Source organism: Mycteria americana, chromosome 6, assembly GCF_035582795.1.
Source record: "Mycteria americana isolate JAX WOST 10 ecotype Jacksonville Zoo and Gardens chromosome 6, USCA_MyAme_1.0, whole genome shotgun sequence".
In the NCBI taxonomy this organism is placed as follows: Eukaryota; Metazoa; Chordata; class Aves; order Ciconiiformes; family Ciconiidae; genus Mycteria; species Mycteria americana.
Window position 1 is genome coordinate 69,207,882 of NC_134370.1, and position 27,968 is coordinate 69,235,849.

Below are 27,968 nucleotides of genomic sequence, written 5' to 3' on the forward strand. Positions count from 1 at the left end.
TGCATAGAAAATAAACAGAGTAGCCATTGGATCCAGTGATGATCTTGCCAGATCTGAAAGAGCCGTATGTACGTATTCTGTGTGAGGAATTGTCATGCGTTGTTGTTTTGGGAAATATACCCGCATTCATACTATAAATGCGTGTCCTACAAATTTTCATTAAAATGCATCTCATACATAAGGCACTCCAATGTAGTACTGGAGTAAAAGGTTTTTAAATTTGGTTGTAACAGTTTAGCTAGTGGAAGGAGCAAATTCTGGAATAGCAGGCCAAAGCCTGCCCCAGTTCTTATCTTTTAGGGGTCCCAGTTGTATTTTCTGGGGCTATGGGATACAGTAAGGCTTGCGTTTGGTCCAGGCTGAGTAATACAAAGAGTAAGACAATTTGTACAGTTCAAGAAGAAATGTTCAGCATTTGTATTGAGTAAGTAAAAGCGTGGGAAGTAAAGGAGGAAAAAGTACAGGTGCACCAAATGGAAAGAAAGGGAAAGGGAGGGTGAAGTGGAAGAGGCTATTAGAGATTTTGTTATTTTCTGGCCTTTAATTTCACTGGGTTGCTTTTGTTGCAAGAAGACAAATCATTACCCACTTTGTTTTTCATGATTTTTAACACCCCAGCAAAGATAGATGAATTAAAAACACATTGAAATGCCTAAAGGGATTCAGCATAAGCGCAACTAACTTCAATTTAGAGATCCTGGGAAGCTTATTCGTGTGTTCTTAAAGAACCTGTTGCCGTGTAGTCCGCAGCAGGGGTTCGCTGGGTCCTGCAGTCCTTTGGAAGGGATGCTTTGTCTCTCCTTTTTGTGGTCCTGCCTCCGTTCTTCATTGGAACTCGGGTCTTTAACAACTCACACCGGCTGAGATGCGTAGTGTTTCTTACCAGGAATCTTTAATATGTGTTGTTGCTTTTTTCTTTTAAATTCAGGTTGTGAAAGGCCTTACCTATTTATGGAGTCTAAAGATTTTACACAGAGGTGAGTAACAGATGTTTTCTGTTTTCCAGTGAAATACCATATTATTTTATTTTAACAACACTTTCTACAGGGACAGTAGGCCATACTAACATCTGGTTTGATTCCAGTGGAGTAATGCAGAATGAAACTTACTCATTGGCCTTGCAGATTTTCTGATAAAATATTTTTACTGCTGTTCTCTTTTATTGCCTTCCCTCCTCCCCTGCAAAGAAAAAGACTAAAGAGAGAAATGAGTTTTACAGAGATTTAGATGCTTAGGGTTACAAACAGGTGCCCAGTGGAAAAATCAGTAAGGAAAATCAGATGTTTGACTAGTATTGAAAATAGAAGATAGATAATGAATGTTCTGATGTACTTCAGACATCTCATGTGATAGCCACAAGCGTTGCTGGGGTCTCAGATCTCTAAATTTGTGGCCCACTGTCCTTTAACGTGGTCATGAATAATTAAAGAAACTTTAAACCTGCTTGGACATAAGCCATTTTGGGGTTTTGCTGTTTATTCTCCTTCCTGAAACTAATCTGTGGTTTTTTAAAAACTTCTCGTATATTTCTTGCTTTTTAGTGTCGTTACGTTTTGTTAAAAAATTGTCTGTTGTGATAAGTTAATTCAGATGTACTAGAACTTTCAAAAACAATGTCAGTTCTGGAAACAGTGGCAAATGCTGTTTAAAGAACAAAGGAGCCCTTCCCCCTACACCACCACCACCACCCCCCCAAAAAAAAAAGGCAAGAGAAACTCATTACATTTATAATGTTTCTAAAGTGTCTGAAAGTAACTGCTCTGGTTCCTAATGTTGCTAACAATACTGTTTAATTTAACCCATCTGCTCACTCAGCCCCTGTGCACAGTTGGAGCGTGCAGTAACCGACATCATTTGTGATTGAAAGAGAAGTGTAAAGTAGAGAGACACGTAGCAAATTTTAAGTTGCAAGCCAGCTAGGTAAGACCATTTCTTCTGGGGTGCCTAGTTTTGGAGCGGCTGAGAAGTAGGTGTTGAGGCTCTGGCAAGGTGAGGAGAAATGCCTGGGTTAGGCGCCCGTGTCCTGGTGTGATCAGTGCAAAGGAGTCGGGCACCTCTGGAGAATCATCCGGAAATCTGTGCACTGAGTGGGACAAAGAAGCTAATAGGAAGCACTAATTACTAGTATGTATTGAGGTCCTGCCCCTCCTTGGAGCTTAGGCTCAGACTATCCTCAGGCTTTTGTGGAGAGTTGGTAGTGGAGGAGGAGGTTGATCCTTCCTTTGTGTAATGGCCCAGCGAGCAGCTGTGCAACAGGACATCGGCTTCAATTCCTCCTCAGTCTCACGGCATCTCCTTCCAGGGAGATCGCTCTGACCTGAGAGCACGGGCTCTCTCCTGGGTGGGAGAAGGAGGGCTGCGGCCAGAAGAGTGAGTAGAGATCAAGTGAGGACTTGGCTTTGTTACCCCCGATTAGAGGGTGAGAGAGATGCTAAGGCTGCTGGTGTATGTGACCCACGGCTGTCACTGGATTAAAAGAACAGAAATAACCCGGAGTCCATGACCAACTCAGTGCAGAGACAGGTTACCAAGGAGGCTTCGTTTCTGATGATGGTTTAAACATTTCACCTACTAGCCTGAATGTTGCCAGATGCAGCAATTTATCAGCTCCATCCACTCTCAGCAAGAGGATGAGCAGTCTAGATGCCAGAGCTGCCACAGCAATTGTCAGAATAAATACGAAAGAGAAAGCAGCTGGAGCATCCGTGGCTGGGTATCGCTCTGTATAGGCTACACAGTCTTTGCCGTGCTTTTGTGACACCTAAAAAGAAAAAGCAAATTTGAAGTGTTTTTTCGTTTTTAATTTTTTCATTAAAGATTCTGGCCACCTCCTGAATGTGATTTGGAGAGAGCATTGTGGTCAAGCGTAAATACGATAACTGTAACATTTTATTGTTGTTCTGCTGTAAATTTAGAACCTGGGTCTGATTTTTGCTTTGCCAGTAAAACAAAATCTCCCCTTCTGCATGGGTTTCATTGCCGTGATTGAAGAGCAGCTCTGAGTTTTTGATGAATTATGTATGGTCCTTGCTATGGTCTGGAAAGAGAAGCACAGAAACTGATTTTTCATCACTCTTCAGATTTTTCTGGCCTTGGTCTGTTGCTAGATTGACCACGGTGAGACAGCACTGCAAAATGCCATGGAGGGGATAACTAGCATTCCAGGGTTCAGCAGAGTTTCCTCAAGGGACTGGTTTTTGGTATTACTCTGTACCCGTTTTTAAGATACAGAACATGTGTGTGTACTTCTGTATCTTAAAAATGGATGCAGAGTAATACAGTGCAAGGAAGATGCCTATTTCTCAAAGTAACCTCCTTCAGCTGTCTACCGGTTTTAATGCATCAGAGGTAAACGAAAGAAAATTTAACCCTGACTTTCTTGCTGTCACATGTAAAGCAGACCACGCAGGAAGCTCACGTAGGCTAAGAAGTCAAGAATTTCCACCGTGGTGATAACGAAGGTGGAGAAGCAATCATCGTGAAGAAGCTGTGTAAGGCAGTGCAGCAAATGACAGTTTGTGACTAGAGCATGGATTAAAGCAAAGGAAACAAACAATGAGCAAGTCTTTTATTCCAGATCAGACATTTCAGCAAATATTACAGCTTAACTTCAAAACAAACCTTGCAACTAATGAGGTGATAGCCGTGCATATTAATAAACCCAAAGCTGTAGTCGTAGTCATCACACCCACATCAAACATAAACGTAAGATTAACACCTACACCACTTCTTTGGAAGATGTGAGAATGTCCCAATGATAAGTGTGCTCTTTTCCCCAGAGGATAAGAAGTAGAAATGGAAGGGTAATGAGAAATTAACTTAGATTTAAAACAGAATTAGCAATTAAACAAGTCTAATCATGTACAAAGTCAAAGTTTGTATAAAGACAAACCAAGATCTGTTAAGTTCAAGAATAAGTATAGACTGTATGCATTTTATCTGGTATGTTTTTCTCTGTTCACACCTCCTTATTAAAAGAAATGTATGAAATAAATGTTACCCGCTTGTGTTTAATTGTACTGATCTGTATTTGTATGCATGGCTGCGTACTGCGGGCCAGTGTACGTTGCACGGTTTGGGCAGCTTGGTTTCTGACTAGGGTTTGAATTTGTGTCAGAGTTTTTGGAAGCGTTTCCTGGTTTGCGATGTGCCAGGTGGAGCTAACTGGAGCAGCAGGGTGCTGGTCGGTAGGGACAGGCGCTTGTGCAATATGGACGATGAGTGTTCCTGTCTTCTCAGCAGGAACTGTAGTTTGCTGAGGATTTCACCAAAGGTGACCAGAGCAGCGTATATGACTTTTTCCCCTGTTTTTTTAGCGGTGTGAGAATTCATCAGCATTAGTGCCATGTATAATGAAGCACAAACAAAAATACTAGGGCGTGTGCGTGTATACATATAGATACATGCTTGTGTTTATATATGTATCGCTAAAGACATACAGGCACACTCATGGACCACTTAGGCTTATTTAAAAAAAATAATCCTGGCCCTTGCAAAAAGCATGCTGGTGAGGTCGTTATGGCAAGAAAATATTTTCATTCTTCCAGCAGCTTCACTTTGTTAACAATAATGTTCTGTGAGCTGTCTGCAGCTAAAATTGTGCTTTTGTATCTTTTGTCTCCCTTGAACCTGGCGTATTGCGGTTTTATATTTTTAAAAGACAGAAAAAGTCAAGAGACAGCTTTTAAAAATCGGGGGGGGGGGGGGGGGGGGTGTCCCACAATCATTAATCTGTTTGCTTTTCAATAAGACAAGGTGACTAAAATGTTTGGTGTTCAAAAAAGCTGAACCTCTGACAGTTGTTTCCTGGTAAGTAAGAGCTTGGAGGTCCCATTTATTTGCAGAGAGGTGAAACGACTTAGGCAGATATATCATAAAGAGGACTTGTTCATCTTCTATAATGGTGCTTCATAGAAATCATTTGTATTAAGCAAGCACTGGTAATGGGAGCATAATGACCCCTTTTGGCTCTTGTTTAAATTCTTTCACTTCTAAACAGTAATATTAATCACAAGCAGATGGTGCAGAACATTATTTATGCACATTTGTTTTCCAAAATCAAAAAATGTTTAACCCATTAACTGAAGCAGTTTATGAAACAAAAAGGCTAATTTACTGATTGGGTGGTTTTTCTCCCCACTTTCAACAGGAGATGTTTTGCGAAGTGACATTTTTGTCTAGGATTGTCGCTTCCCTTTTTCTTGAGGAAATCAACGCAACCGTTGGAATTCATAGCAACTATTTGCTTAAATCCCCCTTTTGCGGTGCTGTTCAAATTCTGCTGCAAGCACAGATAGTATTTGTTCTTAGCAGTGCTTGTTTGGCTGCAGCGTGCTCAGTAGGGTCCCCAACCTGCATGGGCTTCCCTTCCTTAACGGGCTGATGGCCGATTGCTTTTTTTCTTTTAGGATAATTTTTTTTTCTTTTTTTTAGTTCTGTTTGTGGAAGGATTTCAGGATCAAGCAACGCTTAATGAATGACAGATGGTTTTTTAATTATGTCGACTTACCGTCACATCCCACGTGGTCGCAGGGAAGGGGAGGTGGGGTCTGCAGGTCCCCGGTGGCACAAGGTGATGGCTGGATGGAGCCTTGGCTCTTCCCTGGTGGGAGCTGGGCAGGCCTGGTGGGACAGGAGATACGTGTGGCGTGGTGGTTTCCTCTGGTGGGTCATGTTAAGGGAACAAGGACTTGTGGGCTGCACTTGGAGAACATCCTGCCCCTTCTTCTGCACTCTCGACGTGGTTGAGTCCTTATAGAAAGAAAATTTGGCTACGTGCATGTTGCCTCATCTTCATGTTCCATGAGGTCGTAAGGTTTCATGCTTAGAGCTTCCTTCTGCCTTCCCAGACCCTTCACTCTACTCGCAGTGAAAGGATTTTTGCATTCTTAAAAAGTAATGCAGTTGATCCAGTCTTGCTCCCACAAACCTATTTCCATCCATACTGCACCAAAATATTTCTCTTGTCCATTTGGTTATTAATTATTTTTATTGCATCCTGTACATTAAAAGCAAGGGCCTCTTGTTATACTGCAGTTTTCTTTTAAAAGTGTTAGTCCTGTAAACAGCTGGATTCGTGGTGCAGAATGTCAGTATTTTCTGTATCTGCAATTGCATCTGCTGTTCGTTACAATTCAGCGCGAGCCTAGTAACGAGGTGGCTCTATCGGCTGCCATATTTTTAGAAAGAAGGTCAAACAGGATTACTGTGCAACTTACTGTTCTTCGTGGGATTCAGGGTAGAGCCTGCTGATGGACTCGGCGTGTCTTGTTAGATTTAGCCAAGTCACTCGACACCAGAGGAGCGTGCTGCTTAGCGGGTTGCCCCAAGCAAATATTTGAGTCTCCCTGAAGTTTTAGTTAGAAAATTTATTCCTAAAACGTTGTTAGGAAGTGTATGGGAGATTCTGTGACTGCGTGGATTGCTCTGTAGCGGTGTTTTGTCTCATCACCTGAGGCGGGGGAATAGGTCAAAATCCATCAAATGCAGCGCACGGATTGAATTCCTGAAGATGAAATGGAGATCAGGATACACAACCTGAGTCTGTCAGTGCTCTAACACGATGAAGACACTCGTGACTGATTTTTCTTTTGGCTTTGGAGAGAAATTGCAAAACCTATCGGCAATATTAATACCTAACTTAAAACGTACGGATCCACTTAAGCTATATAACGTACTAGTGAATGCTCCCCTTTTTTAAACTGGATTTTTAGCTCAAATATAGGAAAGCATTTAATCAGCTTGTTAATTGAGGTTATACATTTCTACATTACAGAGACAAATTAAGCAAGCTACTGTGGTACCAGAAAACATCTGCTAAACAAAGGCAAACTTAATGATAAACAAAATTAGGTTCTTTTCTAGTTGGGTTTCATCCATCTGCACCCAACTAGTGTTCACTTTTAAAGAAGGCAAAGATACAAGCTATTGCTTTTAATCCATTTTGACAGAAGAAAGCAGTGATTAGGCAAAGCCACTGTGCTCTAATCTTCCCAAGTTTAAGCCAGGCCATAACGCGCACGTTATGCTTTCCGACTGGCGTCCCTGGAACAGAAAGATGCTCAGTGTTTCCTGCACTACAGTCAGGCTGGATGTTCAGCGGTTTATTCACACGTCGATTTTACAGTATGCAACAGAAGCGTACCAACTTCTTTTGGCATCAGAGGGGGTCAGCATTAAGATCTTTACACTGACAATCTGGCTTTACGATGCACATTGATGTTTTATTTGCTGGAGCAGGATTAGGCATCATTTCAAGGCGTTGCTGGCAGTTAACCTCTGTAAAAGCTCTGAAACCGTGAGGTCGGAGCCGGTTTATGCAGTGGAAGCCATGGAGGTGGAAGCCAGTAGCTTTGAATAATGGTGTGCACAAGAGCAAAGCTGCACTGTGTATGTTCCTGGGGCAGAAGGAGGCTCGAATGTGCTTGTATGTTTGCGTTTTGCCTGTGCTCCTATATGCAGGTGTTTGTCTGGATACTTTATTTGTAATTTTTATAGAATATTAAATTCTGCTCTCGTTACTACAGGGAATTAAGTGAGGGCTGTTAGAGAAGAGGGAGGCAGGGTTAATTGCAGTGTTAGAATACGAAGTCGCGGGGCTGGGATGAACCTTAAGAGGTCAGCTGGGCTATCCCTTGATACTAAAACAGGCTTCGCCGTTTGCAGCGTTGCTTTTGGCTTGTTCCTAAATCGTCCAGTGACAGAGTTTGTTCCCTCTCTGTCATTTCCACTTCATGCCATAATCTGCAGATCCTTTTTTGCCGACCTGCTCCAGCCTACACTCCAGGCAGCTGTTTAATCCTATATTTATGCAATTGATTAATCCCTGTCTAAATGTAGCGCTTCCCCTTGTCCCTATTGAATTTAGTCTTATTTTTTCAGTCTGATTTTCCAATTTGTCAAGATCACTTTGAATTCTAGGTCCCATCCTTCAGCGCACTTGCTGTCCCTCCCAGGTTGGTATCACCTGCAGATTTGGACTCAATGACCGTAAGGGTCTTTTCCAACCCAAATGATTCTATGATTTAATAACATGGATTATCAGTATTTGAGAGGTACAGATATAATGTCGCCTGTGCTACCGGCTCTTCCAAACCCGAGGTTGCATTTGAAATACATCGTTGAAATATTTCCTATTAAAATCCATCGCGGCAATGTTCGTAACGATCTCTGTGTATACGATGCGTATATATGGATAATATAGATTAAATCCAGTTTTGTTCCCTCGACAGATGTGAAGCCGTCTAATATGTTGGTGAACACGCGAGGCCAGGTGAAGCTGTGTGACTTTGGGGTTAGCACGCAGGTAATTCCCCCTTTAGATATCTGCCCGCTCTCTTTCTAATGTCAAAGTCACCTGGCTGCCAGACAAACAGCCCCACAGCAAGCTCCCCTCTGCTGGGACAGCCCTATTCATTTTTAATCTCTGGGCGACTTTTCTTCATCTGAATATGATTGTTCATTGTTTAATGACAGTAAAAACTGCTGATATTGTAATTACTACTTACGAATAGCAAACTTCATTGATATGCAGCTTTGATATGAAAGCGTTTTGGCCAGACAAAAGGGAGGGCAGATCGAGAGATGTGTCTGGGGAGCCCAACTGGCCCACAATAAAAATTAATATTGGGAGTAACAATAGTGGTGGGCTTTTACAATGTGCAGCACAAATTTTAATTAATTTCCATTTTGGGCCTCCCTGGAGAACTTCTCTGATAGTGACCCGTGAGCTTGCTGTGATGTTGATTTGAATTTCAGCACCTTTACTCTCAGCCAAACATGAGGACCAAAGAGAAGGTCAGCCTTGTATTATAAGTTGTCAGAGTCTGTTGTCCCTCCAGCGTATTTAGTGCTCGTTGCATTCAAGTGATGAATGTGGCTTTATTCACATCTTGAGCCAGCTGACTGAAAAATGAGTGCGTTCAATCCTACTTCAAATTGACTTTTTATATCAGACTAGTTTGGGGTACTAAAGCGACAAGCATCCTGTTTAACAGAATTGTTTAAGGTTATCTGCCATAAACTGTAATGCAGTGCTTGTTTAAATTGGAACTCTCATTCCGAACAAAAGAGAGATTTAATCATTTTTAATGCCTTTGCAGATAAATTTGTTCCCTTTTACATAATTTTTAGTTGATTTATAGGAATGATGATTGTAGGTTAAATGAGGAATAATTGCCCATTTTATTTCCACATTATCTTTATATTGTTCTAACAGACTGTTTTGTCTGATAGCTGGTGAATTCTATAGCCAAGACGTATGTTGGAACAAATGCTTATATGGCGGTAAGTGGATTTATGCAGGAATAACATTTAAATAGAAGTATTTGTTCACAGTCTTGTTCTGTGTAATGCAGGATACACTCTAAGTCAATTCTCAAACTTCATCTCTCCCCATCCCCAGCATAAGCCGTGTCTTAACTGTGCGTGCCACGAAACAACTCCCTTCTACCGTCTCGCAGACCCACTCCCTCCCTATCCGTGCTCACCTGCCGGCTCTGTGCCACTGCGCTCCTCGCTGATACGGAAGAGTAATACTGGAAAAGTGTTTCTTTCATGTATTTTTCGTTGTCTCTAATGCATTGTAACAGCTGGGAACAAAGAAGAGAGCCAGTTCAACATAAAAAAGCAGCTTTGCACTGACAGCCTGCGGCTGCTTGCGGAGCGCTGACGGTCCGAGGCCGTCCGCAGCTGGGGAGCCGCTGCTCCGAGCCTGCAGTTTAGCAAAGCATTGAGGCACGTGCAGACGGCTCATGGGCTTCTTGATACCTAAGCACCGGTGTGGGTGTTTCCCGTGTGAAGCTGCCATGTAAACTTGAAGCTAAAATATTTGGACTAAGGATCTTAGGGCATTAAATTGCACGTTGTGTAATCTTCATACCATACATCCCGAGTCATCGATACGTTTCACTTTTCTTTATACATTTTGGTCAGAATGCTTGTTACGATGAGACTACTTTTGTCCTTTTTCTGTTCGTTAAGCCATAAATTCCCATCATTTTTAGATGAAGGTACAACATTGCTGAAGGTGTATCATTTGGAGGAACGCTGCCGCTGTTAGCTAGGCTGCGAGGTTTGGGTTTAGCAGTTCTAGCTGACCTGACAACTGGCGTGTGGTGTTCATGCCTTTGAGGTTCGTACGGCGACGAGAGCCAGTCTGAAAGTAAACTACAAAAGTTAGCCTGTATTTTCCATTAAATCAATTTGATTAATTTTTGTTCTCCATTTAACAGATGTGGAAACTTAAATGCTTCAGTTTAGAGCAGTTTATTAACTGGTGTCTTTTATTTTTGGCCATTAAAATTATTTTAGCAAACTACGTATGTCATAATATTAATGAGGAAAAAATAAATGTTCAGCTTGTTTAAAAAAAAAACACCAAAGTGCAAACAATCCAAAGTGATTGGTACTTTTGTTTTTCAAACCTCAGAAAAGAGGAGAGAGAAATCCATGACCTTTAATCGCTTTCAGGTATTTTTTCTTACTTTCTTGTAAGAAGAAAGCAGACCAGGGTGTCTATTTATTTGCTAAGTGCTTTTCTAGTCAAGGTGTACTCATTATGTAGCTTCTGAAACACTCATGTCACCATCCTGGAAAGACTTGGGCTATCCTGTGTCATCAGAATATTATGTGCAGAAAAATGTTTTAAAGAAAAGAAAAGAGTGAAAAAAATCCGGTCTTCTATATTACCACTTTTGCTAGTAAGCCTGCTGATTTCTATGCCTCCATTTTCTAAAAGAACTGGAATATAGCGATGCAGACAAATAAACAGCTTCAGATTAATCAACTTTTCCAACTCAGCTGTTACTCTTAGAGTGGTCTTAAGCAGGTCTGAGAATTAAATTGTATTATGCTTTTAGTGTACGAATCAAGATTACTGTTCTCTTTTCCAGGTGTACATTAAATAAATTACTTTTTTTTTCTCATTGTTTATGGATGAATATGATGCCTTCATCTATTTATTGAAAAAGAGAAGCTTAAGCTAAAACGTACTTGATCTGATTTCTTGTGTTAAAATTGTTTTGCTTGCTGAATGAGTCATTTGTCGTCATCGAATTTATAGTCTAGTCATCAAAAAATAATGAAGGTCATAAGTTTTGGGTTGTCTGCCTACTTGGCAGACTTTGAGTGAATTTGAAACCATTAAAAAAGTTGAGGTTTCTGTTTAAAATAAACAAGCAAAAAAGCTTTTTGAGTGAGAAACTAAAATTTCCAACAAAAATACATTTGCTATAAAATCATTTTATCACCTCTTTATACAGAAAAAATTTTGGATGAAAAAAGTAACCAGTTGTAGAAATTTTTAAGGGAAAATATTTTTGAGCTGTGTATCCATGGGATGATCTCTATGTTGCACACTTTACTTTAGGCATGTGCTATTCTTATTTTCATCTTCTTGTCATACTCTTGAATTCACGTGACTAGACTTTGTTTAAATCTGCAAATGATTGACTTGCCGCTATCTTCTGCGAATACATAATTTCTAAACATAAGTTGCTGTTAAAGACTTGAGCTGTTATAAGAGAAGAATAAACCATTTAATACTGCTCAGTGTGAATTCTGCAGCCGATTTGGCGGCTCAGGAAGGGCCAGGGTCTCATCTGCCCTAAAAAGATCTGCGAGTGTTATCGTCTTGCCACTGGTGCGGTGATTGCCGGTATCGAAGCACGCTTGGCCGCGATAGCCGATGCCATGTGTCGTTACAAAGGCAGATGTATCTGTCGGTATGCATTTTTGGCTGCCTATTGGCATCTGTATGAGGATCTTTGTCAGTATAAAAGGATGCTTGAAAATCGTATCCCTGTATGATGCTGTTGCAAACATTTCTAAGATATGCTGACCTAGGCTAACCATGCTTGATGAAGGCTTGCCTTAATGAACTTTAAAAAACAAAAATAAAATTTTGGGGTCACTGTTCAGCTCAAAATAAATGAGGGTCAGTCAAAAAGATTTTGTTCCAGTTACATTCTGGGGTGGTTTTCTAGGTTCTGGCGGTTGTGGAAGGCTATCCTTAAAGATAACGTGGACAGCACCGTGGTTTTTTACTTAACATTCAGGCTGCGATAAAAGCTCTTGACCTGGGATTAGCAGTGGAGAGTAAACATCCAAAACCACATTGGACTGGCACTAATTTGGGAGTTTGTTTTCTAAAAAAGGTCTCTGGATTATTAAAGACTAAAAATACAGCCAGTGCTTTGTAGGTGGTTGGGCTAGACAGGTGCATTAACAGCACAGTGGGGAGAGGAGTCTCATGGAGCCTTTTATTGTTACATTTCATGCTGTACTTGACCTTGGAAATGCTTAAATTGTAGCTTTCAAGTAAAAACTAGCAGTTATATTTTACAGCATTCTATTTCATGAGGCATTAAACTTGCTGTTAATAGTTTTGAGTGAAGTCTTTTTTTTCTATAGGTCAAAAATGAAATTAAAAAGGATATAAAATAAAATTGCTGGCATGTGACTTCATTGATTCTTTTGGCTTCAATAACTTTGCTTTTAAACCATAGTTACTCCCCAACCCCTTGACTCAACATTAGGACTCTGTTTTCCTAGCGTACCTTGTTGTTGTGCCTATACATCTACAGCAATAGATGCGTACACCATTGGAATCTCACAACTTGACCCTGCGCTTTGCTGCGCGTGTGCAAGCCGTCGGCTTTTTTTTTTTTTTTTTTTTGTCGGATAAAACAGCCCAAACACAAATGCCAAGGCCAGCTTTACGAGGTGCATAGCAATGCATGGCCACAAGTCTGAGCATAAGCGAGTCCTTTGCTCTTGCAGAAGAGGCAAAAATAAATAAGTCGGTCACGTCTGAAGAATGGGTTTGCTCTCTGCCAGGTTAGCTGGTGAGCTTTAAGCTTCTTTGCATTTTCTCATTTGATTTGTTTGCCCTGGGCTAGCTTTTGTGGAATAAGTATGTGTGTTGGTTTGCTAGGCTCAAGATGTTTCTTTCCGTCTCTTTGCAGCCTGAGCGGATTTCAGGAGAGCAGTATGGAATTCATTCGGATGTTTGGAGTCTAGGGATTTCCTTCATGGAGGTATGCAAATATCTATGATTTTCATGTGCACATTGCAAGAATCAAATGAAATCTAACATAAAAATATTTTAATGTGTCTTTGTATGCTCTTTTTATGTACCTATGCTTTTACCTATTGCTGAATTTCTTGGCTGTATTTAGAATGGGTTTGTTCTTACTGCGTTCAATGTGGTTAGATATGAAGAGCCTCTGTACAAACCATGTAACACTCTTAAACCCTCTAATAAAACTCCATATGAGAGGAAGAAGTAGGGCCTGGTACATGGACGTCTCCGCATGCTTTCAACAGCTCTGGGAGCGAAGGTGACGGTATTTCTGCATTGCATCTTCGCAGGCCAGGACAGAGTGGGCTATTATTAGGGTTAAAACTGTGTTATGCGGATTCCAGGTTTGAGCTGGTTAATGGCCTTGCAAAATCTTTGCAGAAATATTTGCACAATGGTATGAGTCTCTCCCTGTGTGATTAAATAAAGTGTTTGAATTTAAGTGTTCGCAAGGGCTTTTAGAAAGATTTCTCACAAACATAGTTTCAAGCAGGAGAAAGTCTTGTCAAAATGAAGTTCAAAGAGAACGTGGTCGTAAATGCAGTCATTCAGGAGAACGCATGCTTTCTGCAGGCTTAGTCAGAACAGGGTCAGCTTTGATTCAGGAAAAAGGTTGGTTTTTTCAGCTTAGGGTTCATCAGATGTTTTAAGAAACATAAGTTTCAATGACTTCATAAAAATGGATGATTGTTTATAAGATAACCTAGAGTGTATAAGTTGAGTAGAAATACCTGTTTTATGATAGCATCTTGACCAGTAAAATCCAATCTGACTTGGTCTGGTCTGGGAGAAGGAAGAGGTAGCTCTGGTCTGGTGGTGACCACGTATGGTATGGGTATGTTCATGTGGCCTTTTTCACGCTGGCCTTGGCTGGCCACAAACAAGCCAGCTTCAGCTGGAAACCCTTGTAGCTTTGACAGCTCGAGCAATGAGCCCTCAGAGTTTTTCAGCTCAGGGATAGTCCCATGAAAGAACTTCCCCCTTCTTGGAGCAGTTGTTTCTTCCTTTAACAACAGTTCATTCAAACCATCGATGATTTGCATCATCTTTCTTGCACGCCCTGACAAAAGCGTGATACGATTAACTGAAAAATATGCGTGCCCTTCCCTTCTCTTCTGGTATAATATAACATCATTAAGGTGAAGCTGAATATGCCTTTTGGTGAAGTGCAACTGATGTTTTTAGCAGAAGATTAGGTAGAAGTTAAGTAGTCTTGGTGCTGGCCCTCTGCAGCGAGGCAAATTTCATTTTGTAGCCTGAAAGTTAACCAAGACTAGTGTTATGTTTTCAAACAATAAATTCCTTGCCAAATCAGTTTTAACCAAATGAAAATACTTAATGCTGAATCATTGCATTCAGATCTTGTAAATCTTTTCCAGAGTCTGACTAAAGCTAACTCTGAATTACAATAATGACATACTTTAACGTGTCACAGGGGATGCAGTTCTCTTAATTTGTTTTACTGCAAATTTTAATGGTTTGTAATGCTGGAGAGCCCTCACAATTCTGGGAGAGATACAGAACATACTCACGCACTCTGTAAATAAATCTAGCCAACAAAGGGCTAAAATGAGATTGTATTACATTAAGTCTTGACTGTGGTGTTCTCCCTGATTCATGGTGGAACAGAGTGGTATAAATGCAGAAGTCCTATAGAGCAAGCATTTACTGGTTCCTTTGCTGAATAAAAGATGTATTTCAATGTGCAGCAGCAATGCGATGATTCACCACGTAGACCAAGACATTTGGACTTCAGTTTAGGATTACTAGTAGGTAACCGGGCTGGTAATGAATTTGATGTGAAGGATGAATTTCACATTGTATTAGGCAACGTTAGGAAAACTCCTTTCGTTTGCATTTACTCTCCTCTTTTAAACCTTCTCAACTTTGGTTTTTTCTCTCTCACTTTTCACAAATGTCTTCTGAACCAGATGTACAAAAAACAATTTGGTTCTGTGCGCTTTGTTAATTGGTATGTCATCTGGTCCTCCGAGACCTCTCTTCAACATGATCGCTGTTTTATTGAAGTGGTTTGAGTGATGTGCTAAATGATGAAAGCAAGGACAGTGGCTTAGAAAAATGTCTCAAAAAAGGTGAAGAAGATGCTCAAGAGCCACACAAGGTCACTGTCATTAAAGTAACACTGTATTGACATGGGGATTGGTAGCGGAGACACCCAGGCTCTTGTTGTTGGAACTGTTAAAAAGGGAAGTTAGCATTTGCTGTAGGATTTTAAAATCACCTCCACTTAGTAGTGTGATACTCCAGTCCCTACAACTTCAAGCTAGCGCAGTTATAGCACGTTAATGTAAGAAAAGGCATGTGGGAGCAAGTTTATAAGGGCTATTCTGACGTATGAGACTATAAAATAGCAGCTAAGTAAATCTTCTCATTTTCTTTAATACTCTTCTGAGCCTTTAAAATGTCTTGAATTTCTTTGCTGCAAAGCTATGTGTAATGAGAAACTGAACTGTTACTTTTGAAGGTTAGGAAAACTGCCCCAGAAAACTTGCTGGCAGAGTGTGAAAAGTATTAGATGTGGGTACCACGTAAGTTTTGAGAGATGGTGAGTGTTCTTGTTCTTTTTGAAGTAAGAGGTGTCTGAGGGTGCTCAGTCTTCCCTTTGCCAAAACTAAAAAAAAAAAAAAAAAAAGAAGAAGAAATGCTGCTAGCTTTTTTAATTATTATTCTTTCTTTTTTTTTGGAGTTTGCATTTCTTTCTTCAGGATTTTTCAAAGCGAATTAAATTTAATACATAATCTGTAAAACTGTTTAAAAGTGTTTCATCACAAATAGTTTGTGTGTTTTCGTGAGGTTTTTAGATGTTTTATTTAAGTGCTCTTGGGTTAACAAAGCAAGTTCAATTTAAACCAATAACATTGCTGTCACTACGCTGAAGACTGTGTCAGCATTTTCATTATAAAAGCTGGTTTTCAGGGGTTTATAACTCAGTCATAAAATACGCTCCAGGCTGACTGGGCTGAGTCTGAGTGCCGTGTGTGCTCTGCAACCGATTCAGCCTCCCTCCAAGAGCCGTGCCCCGCACAGGAGGATAAATTAGATTGCCTAATATTTCTTGTTGCTCTCCAGTATGACTCTAATCCTACCTTGCGTGGCTGCTATCTGAAAGTGAACTTTCAAGCATCCAAAATGGGATAAAATACATCGTGTTGGGTTTTGATAGGCAGCTTTCTTGTCCAGCGGTGCCTTTTTGCGGAGGTGTTTGAGGAGTAAGTATACGACCGTCACCTTCGGCTGAGCTGCTTCTCCTGGGGTGAGAGACTGCTGTAAGAGACAAGGAGCTGGGTGAGAAGAGCTTTGGTGGGACCCTGTAGGGCTGGTGTGTTCTCAGGTCCTCCTGCTTCCGCAGAGGGTTGCTTCTTGGTTTTCTCCTGGATTTTACCATCTCAAAGCTGCCTGCTGAGGAGTGCTGGCATGCTCTCGAGGCAATGCTGAGGACCAGAGTCTCCTACATGTCATGAGGAGAGATGGTAGGTGAGGAGAAGGGAGTTTTGGGAAGGGAATGGAATTGAGTTGTGATCTGAGTTGTTCGTTGAGGCAAAGTATAGGCTTGCAGGTCTTTGCCAGAAGATCTAGGGCTTATTTTACCTACAGATAGAATTGGTATTCTATTATATTGAAATGCAGGAAATTAAAGTGATTTGCTTATGCCACAAACCGAGTAAGTTTTGGAAGTAGAATATGAGCTCACGTGCTTGGCTGATGATAACTTTTTGCACCTCCTTTTCTATCACATCCGAGTCTCTACTTTCCACTGTCCTCTGCTGAGAAAAACAGCTACTTTCCTGTGCTTCAGGCCTCCTTTTAAAATTAACTTTTCTTGCAAAGATTATCAGTGTTCTCTCCTTCAGGGAAAAGGAGTTTATATATCAGTTTTAATGTAGAAACAAGTTCTTAAAACTCCCAAAATGAGAATTTTAAGTGTTCGGTCACCAGAGTTCTCTGTTGTCTATATTATTTGTGAGAACTTCCAAGGGTTGCTAGTTGATTGTGACATTTGTGTTAAGGTGCTGTTTTAAGCAATATTCCTAGCAGTCATATGATAGATTTTCAGCAGTTGTGTGCATTCCCCACATAGAGGAACACCAATATATATCCAACAAACATGCTTTACATCGTGTATTTCAGGCACACATACATATCTTCTGGGCGGGGTTAACTTTGAATGCATGCAATGTCAGCATTAGGGAGTCTTAGACTCTTCAGCACACTTGGGCTGGGAGCGCAGATGGAGATGTAAGAAAAGCTCATTCAGACCATGAAAGCAAAGAAGAGGAACATGTTTGAAGAGGATGCTACAGGAGAAGCAGCTCTGCTTTGAGATGATGCTCCTTAAAGCACTTCAATCTTCAAGATGTTTCGCTGCATAAAACTGATGTAAAGACTCAAGTGTGTGTAATCTGGTCAAGCAGAGGAGGTTTCAGAAGAATTCTTTCTAAGGAGTCTAAAGTATGTGGTCGGTCTCATATCATCAGCTTTGAAGTGATAATGGTTCAAGATCAAGATTGTGAGCTGATCTACAGGAATTCCTGGAGACTGCCATTTGGTCTTCTGCAGGATTTCACTTATGTGCGGGCATAATGGTTGGTCTTTCATCAATTTTACACCCTTACCTAAATAATAGCAGGTAGACAGATGTGGGGGGAAATCTGAGACCCGAAGCTTGGTGGTACAGCAGAGCTTTCTATAGTGACACTGGAGACTTAGTGAAGGTTTGGTAGAAAGGGGTACAATCACGATAGGGCAACTGTGAATGTCTGCGTGACTGCTGGAAGTAGACACGGACCATGCAGTGACCTACAGTGTCGAAAGCTACGCTGAGTAGAGGCAGGAGGAATAGTAATTAAAATAGCCCATTAGAAGATGGTAAGGGTCAAGCTTAAATGGGAAACGAGAATTTGCATTTAATCTCCATGCGGAGCGGGAGTCTTGTAACAAAATACTTGGCGGAAGCGAGGTGTCTCCCATGAAGTGACAGTTCTTAATGGACTTGTCCGTGCTTTTTGTGTGCTTGCGGTGAGCAGAGTTTTATTCTGCGTGTTTAAACTGGAGAGACTGGGAACGGCCTTGCCATGGTGACGCTGCTGGTGCTGGTAAAGCCACTGAGAATGGCTCGTAGCAGAAGGCATGAGGTCATCATTAAGCAAACAGGTGAAGAGCATGACTTCCCCGTTCCTACACCGAGAATTCAAGAAGTTCTTAAATTAATGCATTAGATGGATCTGGGCACATTTCAGTAGATACGGTATGATGTGTCTTAAATGACTCTTTTTTTTTTCTTTCTTTTTTTCCTTTTTTTTTCCTTCTTTTTTCCTTCTTTTTTCTTTCTTTTTTCTTTTTCCTTTCTTTTTCCTTTCTTTTTTCCTTTCTTTTTTCCTTTCTTTTTTCCTTCTTTTTTCCTTTCTTTTCCCTTTCTTTTCCCTTTCTTTTCCCTTTCTTTTCCCTTTCTTTTCCCTTTCTTTTCCCTTTCTTTTCCCTTTCTTTTCCCTTTCTTTTCCCTTTCTTTTCCCTTTCTTTTCCCTTTCTTTTCCCTTTCTTTTCCCTTTCTTTTTCCTTTCTTTTTCCTTTCTTTTTTTTCTTTCTTTTTTTCCCTTGCTGAATTCCAACCTTCTCTAAACTAATAAAAAAACCCAAGCCTCACTTCTGTGCCCAGCCATCTAATAACCAGCAATCCTGGGATGTGATGGGTGTTTACTTTGTCACTGCAAATCACTCTAATATTAATATTAGAGAAAACTTAAACCAAGTGTTTCTGAAAATGCTGGATTACCATCTCTGTGGGCTGCCATCTTCTCTCTGCTGACAGCAGGGCTTTGGCCAGCGCTGGTTTCTGTGGCCCCAGCCCTTGGCGAGACCCTTCCTGAAAAGGAACGAACTTTACGGAGGAAATGTTTCACTTCTGGCCTTTTTCTGGTTTCATGAAGTATGGGGGAGAGCAGACTCATGCCTTGAGCCCTTGGGCCTTGCAGCTTGAACCACTGATAATTGCGTAGGTGTGACTATTTAGTAACAGACATCTTTCGTTTAGGATTAAGGAAAGCAAGAAAATAAAAAGTGCTTTTTTTTGCAATGAGCCTCACCCCATTACTCTGTATTTTTAAGGACTGTAGTAGCGTGATGTTTGGACAAATCCTTGCACACTTCGCTCAGCCGTTGAGAGTGTGGCTGTAACACACAATTTTGCTCAGTAACTTGAATCGTTCTTACTCATTCTGTACAGAACGGTGCATTTCAGAAACTTGTTCTTAGGGAAAATCTGGCCTAGTTGTTTTTTTTTTTTCCCCTTGAGCTATTTTGAGCAATTTCTCCAAGCAGTGGCCGTTAGCTCCGTTTCCTCATCTGCCATCTTCAGCGGCCACCAGGATGAAGCCAACGTCCAGCTCCATCACGATCTTTGTGGTAGCGGAATTAGAAGTAAAGGTACCAGTGCCTGAGGGTTGGGTCATGAATTAATAATTGCTGTGTGGTGGGGGAGGCCCGTCAGAATAGCTGAAAATGGGGAAGTTGCCTCGCAGAGCGCTATCAATCACTCAGTGACCATAACTTCCAGTAATTAGTGTATTTTATGGGCCTTTGCTTCAGTGACTCGGAAGCACATATGCTCCACTCACAGCTAAACTTAGCCAGAGTAATATTCCAGGATGATTTATCCGCTTGCTGCGCTGGGATGTAACCCTATATTAGGTGAAGATTGTGAACTAAGCTGCAATAAAGTGTAAGTTTAGGTACAGTTTGCGCGGGTTGAGACCTCAATGTATCATGTTTCTCAGCAATTGCTCTTAGGCCACTGCGGGCGGTCTGTGCGGCAGCGGAAGAAATAATACAGTTCTCTGAGTTAGATAGATGAGTGGACAATTAAGGGATAGCATCAGCTGTGGTGTGTTCGTCATATATAGGATTATGCAATATAGATTAATGTCCCCTCTTCTTATACTGTGTAGAATAGCTGTTTCTGCTTTTTAAAAGTCAAAAATCTGGAGGTGTTTGTCAGTTGAGTCTGCCTTTCCCTGTTATTTAATTGGTTTGTAATGGCAGATGAACTCTCTCGTGCCAGCGGAGATGGATAACAGCGGTGCTGCTGCTTCGCTGAAGCTGAGCTGCGTTTCCACCAGCGCAACCGAATTGAACTTTTTTTTTCTTTTCTTTAGGTATTGAATCTAAATCCGACAAACAAATAAGCGGGAAGCCTCTCTGCTCAAACAAGTAGTCTCATTGATCTTTATGGACCATTTGTGTGAATTTTGCACCTGACAATTTCCACAGATTGGCCCTGAAAGGCCCGTGTCCCACCTTTTTCCCTTTAGAAAAGGCGCTGCTATTCTGAGCAACACCTTTGAAGACGTAGCGGTAAAAGCCTGGTAATATAAGGGATTTGTGGCGAGGAAGGAGTGTGCAATTTAATCATGATGGTCTGCAGTCTTTAGTTTGCAGTGCATTTACTATAGTTCATATTTAAAAGAAGCCAAAGTGAAACTAATTATCTTTAATTAAGGTGAATTAGGCTTTGATTTTTAATATATTTTATGTAGAGAGATCTCGAACTCATCTGCTCAAGCCAAGGAATGTCCCAAAGGTTATTAGGGCATATTTCTGTTGGGCCTGACGGTATTAGTAATAACCTTCTTCCTCATAGTCCTAGACGTGAACAAATATGTCACTTCATCAGTCTCTGTTACCCGCGCTTATGCCCCTCCGCAGGGGTCGCAGATTCCACAAGTTATCAGCTAATGGCGTTATACATTAAAAATTGAAGCTTTCCTCACTCTGAGGCCTTTCAAGGCTTTGTTCTTAAGCCCCAGACACTTTGGAGTGCAGCTGCAAACTATAGGCAGAAGATTAAATTAATTTGTAACTCTTTTTTCGTCCTGCATTACTAAATCCTGCACATTTAATTGAAACCCTACTTCAAGATGCTTTGTGTTTCTGTTCTTCTTTGTTGTCAGTTTAACCTCAGAAGCACTTTAACGCTGGTAAATTGCTGTTATATCCTTTTGGATTCTTTTTTTTTTTAAACTGTGCAATAAGAGGACAGTGAAATTGATATTAGAAGGAAAGAAAAATCTTAGAGTAGTTTTTGAGGTATTTAATATTTATTAAGGTCCATACCCTGCAGAGTTTCAGGTGATTTTAAGCCATCTATCTAGGAATGTATAAATTGGTCTTGGAATGAAATTTCACCTAGGGAATTTTATGTTATCCAGTAGTTAAGTCTGATTTTTAAAGTTTCCTGTGTCTGAATGTTCCGAAGTCGCGGCTGCTTTTCCATAAAATGAGGGTTTAACTGCAGAGCACAATCTAAATGCAAAATCCTTAGATGGAAATTTAATTGTGTAAAATGTGCACGAGGTAATTAAGAACAAATTTTAGAACATTTCAGACTATAAAGTCCTCCTTCAGCTAGATCACTAGCGATATTGTAAGTGCTTATTTTCAATTTGCAGTTATGCTGAGAAACATGGAATGTGTCTAAATTAAGAATAAAAACATCCCATGCTTTTCAGGATAACTGTAAATTAAAAAACAACTTGCACAACATAGACAATAATCTAAGTGGGAGACTTTATTGCCTGAGTGTCCTAAAAATATGTTTTGAACTTCCTTCCCTCAGTCACTTTCTGAGCAGGATACGGACCAAGTTGCTATTGTAATTCTTATTAACAGTATACAGGCAGGCACGTAAAGAGCGATGTAGAGAAAGCCATTTGGTAGTGAGGATTTCTGGATTTCCATTTTCAGTTCCAAAATTGTTAATTACGTGATTTCAACAAGTCATTTTAATGTTGTGTTCACTTATCTGCACATTAAGTGTCTGTGTGTGAGAACAGGTTAGAGTTGCTTTCCAGCCCTTCTTACGGCTGCTCAATACAGAGGGTTTAGGCACCTGCCTCTACCGAAACTGGCCGCCTCACGTTCTTTTTCCTTTCCCTTATGTGTTTTTAGATATAGTTTGATAAAAATCAGCATACGTGCGCACTGTACCTCTGCCTGTTATTTAATAATCTGGGATTATTTCTCAGTTTATCAAGGACCGGTTTAAAATCCGATGGTGCACCCAGTACGTCCATCTGCACCTCTGTCCAAGCCTGGGGGAAGGCTCCTGTCAGGTACTTGCACTTGGAAGCGCACATCATTTTTCATGACACAACCTCACTGAATACCATAAAATGAGCGTTTTAAGTGCTCTGATGGGCTACTTCAATGTCTAAGAAAGTAATAGTTTTTAAAAAAACCACGCACACACACACACCATCACCCCCACCCCCAAAAAAAACCCCAACCCTACACAGACATGTAGTTGCTCTAAAGTGAAATGGTGTAGGAAAGTGTTATTCTGACGTATTTCTTGCTGATGTGGTCTGATTCTCATTTATCTTTCCATACCATGCTGGCATTGCAATTCACTGGGCCTTTTTAAAATGACTTTTTTTTACAGTTCTTGTGTAGTGGGAAGGTATCCATAGGGAAATGAGAACCAGCTCCTCGAAGTTTAAGCATTCCCTTCTCCCCTCCTTAATATCCAGAGCTACATAAAATACTGATCAGTTCCCAAACCTAACTAGTGTGAATGGAAATAATGTATTTGTGTTCTATTGCCTTAAAAACAAAATTGCAAGTTCCTGAGTTTCATTGTGTAAATGCAGAGGAGATAAGTTTTTGATAGTGTGTTAGTTTGGCGGTTTGCATTGGTTTTGTAACCTGCATGGGGTTTGTGGTAGATGATAGAGAGTATGAAAATCCCTTTAGTGAAGCTCTAATCTGTTTGGTTTTGGGGATTTTTTTTTTCTTTACTTTAACTGTCACGCTATTTATAAATCTAAATCTGCATACAGAGGTCATTGGTTGGCTGAACTTAAACCATTTTACTTAGTAAATTTAATTAAGAAAATACAGTGCAACTCATAAGCAAATGAGTTTTTCCTAGTTTTAAACCAAACCACCCTCTTGAGTGCTGATTGCCTTGCTCGACCCCTGGTGATATAGAAACAGGCAAAATTAAAAAGGACATTAAAGCTTCATTAAATCTGAAACACATTTAGTACAGTGACATATCTGCAGGCTATTTCAGGGAAGATTACATACTCTTTGGTAAGTTTCTTAATTTATAATACCTTGACAATCTTGCAGGGAGGAAACAACTCTGACTAGATGAATCGAGTGATGGTTCAGGGGAATGCAGAACTGGCACCTGATCTGTCCATGGCTGTATTGCTTTGCAGTTCTCAGCCAAGGAGCAGCTTCGCTGAGAAATGTGGTTCTTTTTTAACAACCCCCAAAGAACTTGTTCCCGATGCGTTTCGGATTCTTCGAAGCTCATTTATACACCCCGTATTTATGTCTGGCGGAAAACTGCTCTTTTCCCGATTATTCTGCTGCCTTTGGAGCCCCTGCTGAGGAGTGTGGTGGTCAGGGAGAGGAATCGTCGGTGAGAATGGAAGTGCTTAGTTTGAAGACATCGTCGAGGCAGTGGTTGTTTTTCTGCTTAAATAAGATCTGCAGAATGATGCCCCGTGCATACAGCCATAATTATCTTCCTGTTCTATAGTGGGATAACTATTACATTCCTACAAGTCTGCAGCTATTGTAATGGCTGTTCTTAAGTCAGTAGTCATTGGAAAAATCCGGATTTCTTCTACTTCTGTTCATGGAAAAGTGTTTGGCATTTATAGGTTATCACAGCAGCAGTGCTTCTTAGGATCTCGAGCAGCTTCTTGGAAGTTAAGGATGGTCCTCCCAAAAGAAGAGAAGATGAAAAAGGGTATATTTTAGTAGCTCCTGGTCCTTAAGACTGAGCGTAACAGAAAACGTAGGGTCTTTGCTTAACTATTTAGCAGTGTATTTCAAAGCCTGTCATCAGAGAGTGACTGGAGTGACACTCTGAGCTGGGAGAAGCTGTGAGCCAGGCACAAGTGATAGAAAGGATGGCGATCAAGCCTGCTTAGGTCAGGTTGGTTTGTTACGAGGACGAATTTGCTGCAAAGAGAAGCACTGTGCTCAGCACTGCACCAGAAACAAAAGTGAAAGGCAGAATTCAGCCCAAAGAGTTGAGTCTTAAAGGCAAACATGGAAGACAAAGCACAGAAGAAACCCAGAGGAGGAAGCTAGCTTAAATTGTATTGGTTTAGAGAACTGGAAGAGATCTTACTTGTCTTGTCACCTTAACGTTGTTCCCTAGTCCAGTGTCTCTTGGAAGCCTGATTTCTTCTACGTTCTGTAGGCGTTGGTCTTGCAAACCAAGCAAACGCAACGATCCCCAAATGGAAGTCTACAAGCAGATCACGACTTTCAGGGAGATGAGTGGCACAATAGAAACGTCTCGGGAAAAACTGCCTATGTTATTGCTAGTAGGGATCCTTGGTCAACACCGTACTGATATAGCAGACCATAATGGCTCCTCCTCAGTCATTATGCAAATTCCCACTGATGAGATATTTAGGAAAGGTTGGGGTGATTTTCCAGTGATGCATGGAAATTTAGATATGCAGTTCCTACAACTGTGATGTGTCTGTGCAGTAAGTAAGCGTTCAGAGATATTGTACAAACAGAGTAGCCCCTTTAGAACCCACTTGATGTGTCTGTAGATTTTCAGGACAAATACTATCTCAGTATTGCGAAAGCTTCTTCTAAGAGTACTCACCAAAAAAATTGTTTCATCTCTTTGGGTTTCTCTTGCATGCCTCTTACACAAGTGCTTCAAGACCTGCTCTGCTTTTGTAATGCCTTTCCTCTGAGGATCTGGAAGAAGTTTACTGTATTTGCTGAGGCTCACAGCCAAATGGTTTGGACAGCAGCTGGAATGGCAGAAAGGGCACCATCTCTGCTGTTCTCTGGTTGCTTCCACTCATGCTGTCAGCTGCTTCTTCCTACCTTCTCGTGACCTTTTTCCTGAACTGGCGAAGCTCAAGTATGTCTACCGGTCTTTGCCCCATCGGTTCCTCACCTTGCTACAGCTCTGTCTGTGCCGTATTGTTCATAGTTAGGATGGTTTCGTGCTGCCAGCCAGGCTGAAATTTCATCGTAGGATAGCACGGCTGCCTCAGCTGCAATCTGGCTAGGTCAAGTAACCATGGCACTGAGGAGCTCAAGTATCAGTGGCGATACAGGTGCCACGAAACAGCTTTCGCCCAGCACTGACGTGTGGTTTAGCCTTTGCAGGACATGACACGATGGCTTAGACCTTCAGCATTGATGCTGTTACTCAGTCTGATGTGAATCTACCTAGTTTATCTTGGTGTGGTTGGTTTGTAGTAGTGCATCCATAACCTTTTTGGTAGACCTTCTGAAGGTTTAAGGGGAGGATTCACGAAGGTTAACCGGAGCGTAGAGAAGCTCATCTGACTACAGCTCCTCTGTAAACCGTGGAGAGAGGTGGGCTTCTCCAGAAAGCAGGTCAGAACAGAGCTGCTCTGCATGCCCTTTTGGAGGAATCTATGTCAACTCTGAAAACCCTTGTCCTTCACTGAATAGTAGACAAAATAACTTACACTCATTGTATTTTGCTGAAATTGTTTCCAAGGTTCAGATACCAAATGGGAAAACCTAAAGTCTTGCACGAAGAATTTATCACAGAATATTTATTAGCTATGGCATTATGGCAACAGTAGTATTGTTGTTGGGTCTAATAGTGATACTAGCAGATACTCTGATAACGCATCAACTGACTTATAAAACAGCGTGGGCAACAAATCCAGTTGATACCGTGTGCAATTGAAAGTAGATCTGAAGAAAAGACGAAGTGTCTTTTTGCAGGTGCCACGATCTCTCTCCAGATCCCGCTCACAGGTTCCTAGCTGGGTTTGACACCGATAAGGAAGCAAACCTCAGCTATATAACCCAGATTTTACTCTGAGCCAGTTAAGGAAGGACTTTGGGAGTTCAGTGCATGCTCTACAATACCTGTTCGTTGCAGATAATTATCAGTAAAGGTCAGTGTCGTTGGCCTCGCTATTGAGGCTGAACTGGTTTAATTTAGAGAGTCCTCAGGAACTTGGGCATCAAACAGTGTTACTGAGTGGTACAGACAAAAGAGCTTGAGAAATACAGAAATATTCAGAAACGTAGAACAAGGGGTAATTGTTGTGAATGACTCCATTCTAAATACAGCTCTTTGTGTGTTTTCAGAATTACTTTTGCTGACATTTTCCAATTTATACAATAGTAAGAGTTGAGTACTTTTCTCTCTTTAAGAAAATGTGCCCTCCATGCAAATCTATATAACTAGACAAATATTATTTCCTTTCCCAGCTTGCTCTTGGGAGGTTTCCATATCCTCAGGTAAGATTGTTCATTACTGCTGTTTGCCACTGTGACATTCATTCCTATGTATGAAGGTGCAGAGAGCAATTGTGAACATTTGAGCCACATACAAATAAATCTGTCCTGTTAAATTGAAAAGTGGTATCTTGAAGGAGTCATTTAGAAGTCTCTATTGATTTTTTTTTTCCTTTTTCTCTTCTCCAAACTCTAGATTTTCTTTCCCTGGAGACAATGAAAATTGTGATGATGTTAATAATTGTTTTGTTGTGAGATTAAAAAATAATCTGGGATGTACAACAGCGCTTTCGAAGCAGGAAGGTGTATCTGCTCCTTTTTCATATTTTAATTTTTAATTCCAATTTTGAATAAATGGTACAATGGTCTCAAATCGAAAATATAATGTGAATGGACTACTTAAGGGAGCTCTGGATTCTCCCTTTTAAGAGGACCTAATATTAGTATTTTATTTAGATACTGGCATTTTCTAACTTTCCACTGACCTAACTCAGTTTCATTGAAGTTGGCGGTACCACTATTTCCATCTTCGGTGGCAGTGGTTAGGCCGATGCTGAGCCCTGCCTCACCACGCAATACTTTACTTTGTCTGTATGCTTGAAAAAACATGAAGCTCTGAACAAAACAACCGATCCAGAAATACGTTTGATGATTAAATTCTTATTGCAAGATGGATGTTAGAATTCATAGTAACAAACTATTCTGTAGTTCCTCAAATTATTCTTTCCTGGGAGAGGGGAAGAAGTGAAGTGTCCAGGGACTAAAATGAATTATTTGAATGTGGTTTTTATGTTTTCGTATGTTTTATGAACACTGTTTTCTGCATCTTGGTCTATACAGATCAGAGTGCCTGGAGGCATGTCTGATTTAAAGGTGGTGTTGGTCTGTGCTCTTTAAGCATCTATTAACTTGCTATTATTATGCAAATAACTGTTGTAATACACATACTAATTTATGCATGGTTAGATTATGCAGATGCCTCACAAACATGGTTATTGAATAATAGGCTGGGACTCATTCTCTCTCCCATTTTTATAAGCTGTTTTAAGCAAATTCTCCTGACACTTTTATGGACTTGCAGAGGTTTTGCATGTGTAGAAATATACTGATTTTTCACTTTCTCATCTGCTATGGAAAATGTTTACTGACTGAGAGAGCTATAGCTGGTTAGCAGAACATACTTTGCATATTTTAGCCATATTTTAAAATGTACCCTCTCCTTTGAAGAGAGGATTGAAAAAGAAGCTCTTGTGTTGAAGTGTCCTCCATACGTTGGCATACTCACTTGTGCTCGTTGAGTGTCTTGATGTTCATTGTGGATGCTGTATTATAACACTAAATCAAAGTGACGTGGGATACAATTTAAGACAACCCTCTGTTCACAGAAGTGCTGGAGCTTGGGGAAAGAAGTTAGAGCGCGTACGTTATGTATGATTCGAGACAAAAATTTGTTTTCTGAATTGGGAGCAAACCGTGATTGCTAGTTTAAGATCTTTTTTGCTATTCTAATTAAAAAACGGATCGGGTTTGTAAAAGAATATTTGGCAAGTCAGTAGTCCATGAAATTGTATATATTTTTTAATGTAAAACAGTTGAG

The 27,968-nt window shown here is 40.7% G+C and overlaps 1 protein-coding gene across 6 annotated transcripts in view; it reads left to right on the forward strand.

The window, feature by feature from the left end:
• MAP2K5 (mitogen-activated protein kinase kinase 5) overlaps positions 1 to 27,968 on the forward strand; it is a 139,940-nt gene that overhangs the window by 61,428 nt on the left and 50,544 nt on the right. For 2 of the 6 annotated variants that reach the window (XM_075506420.1, XM_075506425.1), the window contains exons 13-17: positions 929 to 977; positions 8,232 to 8,305; positions 9,235 to 9,285; positions 12,966 to 13,037; positions 26,345 to 26,374. In XM_075506420.1, coding sequence (XP_075362535.1) covers positions 929 to 977; positions 8,232 to 8,305; positions 9,235 to 9,285; positions 12,966 to 13,037; positions 26,345 to 26,374 — 276 coding nt within the window. The remainder of the gene's footprint in view (positions 1 to 928; positions 978 to 8,231; positions 8,306 to 9,234; positions 9,286 to 12,965; positions 13,038 to 26,344; positions 26,375 to 27,968) is intronic. The other 4 variants (XM_075506421.1, XM_075506426.1, XM_075506423.1 and 1 more) reach the window with 3 other exon arrangements.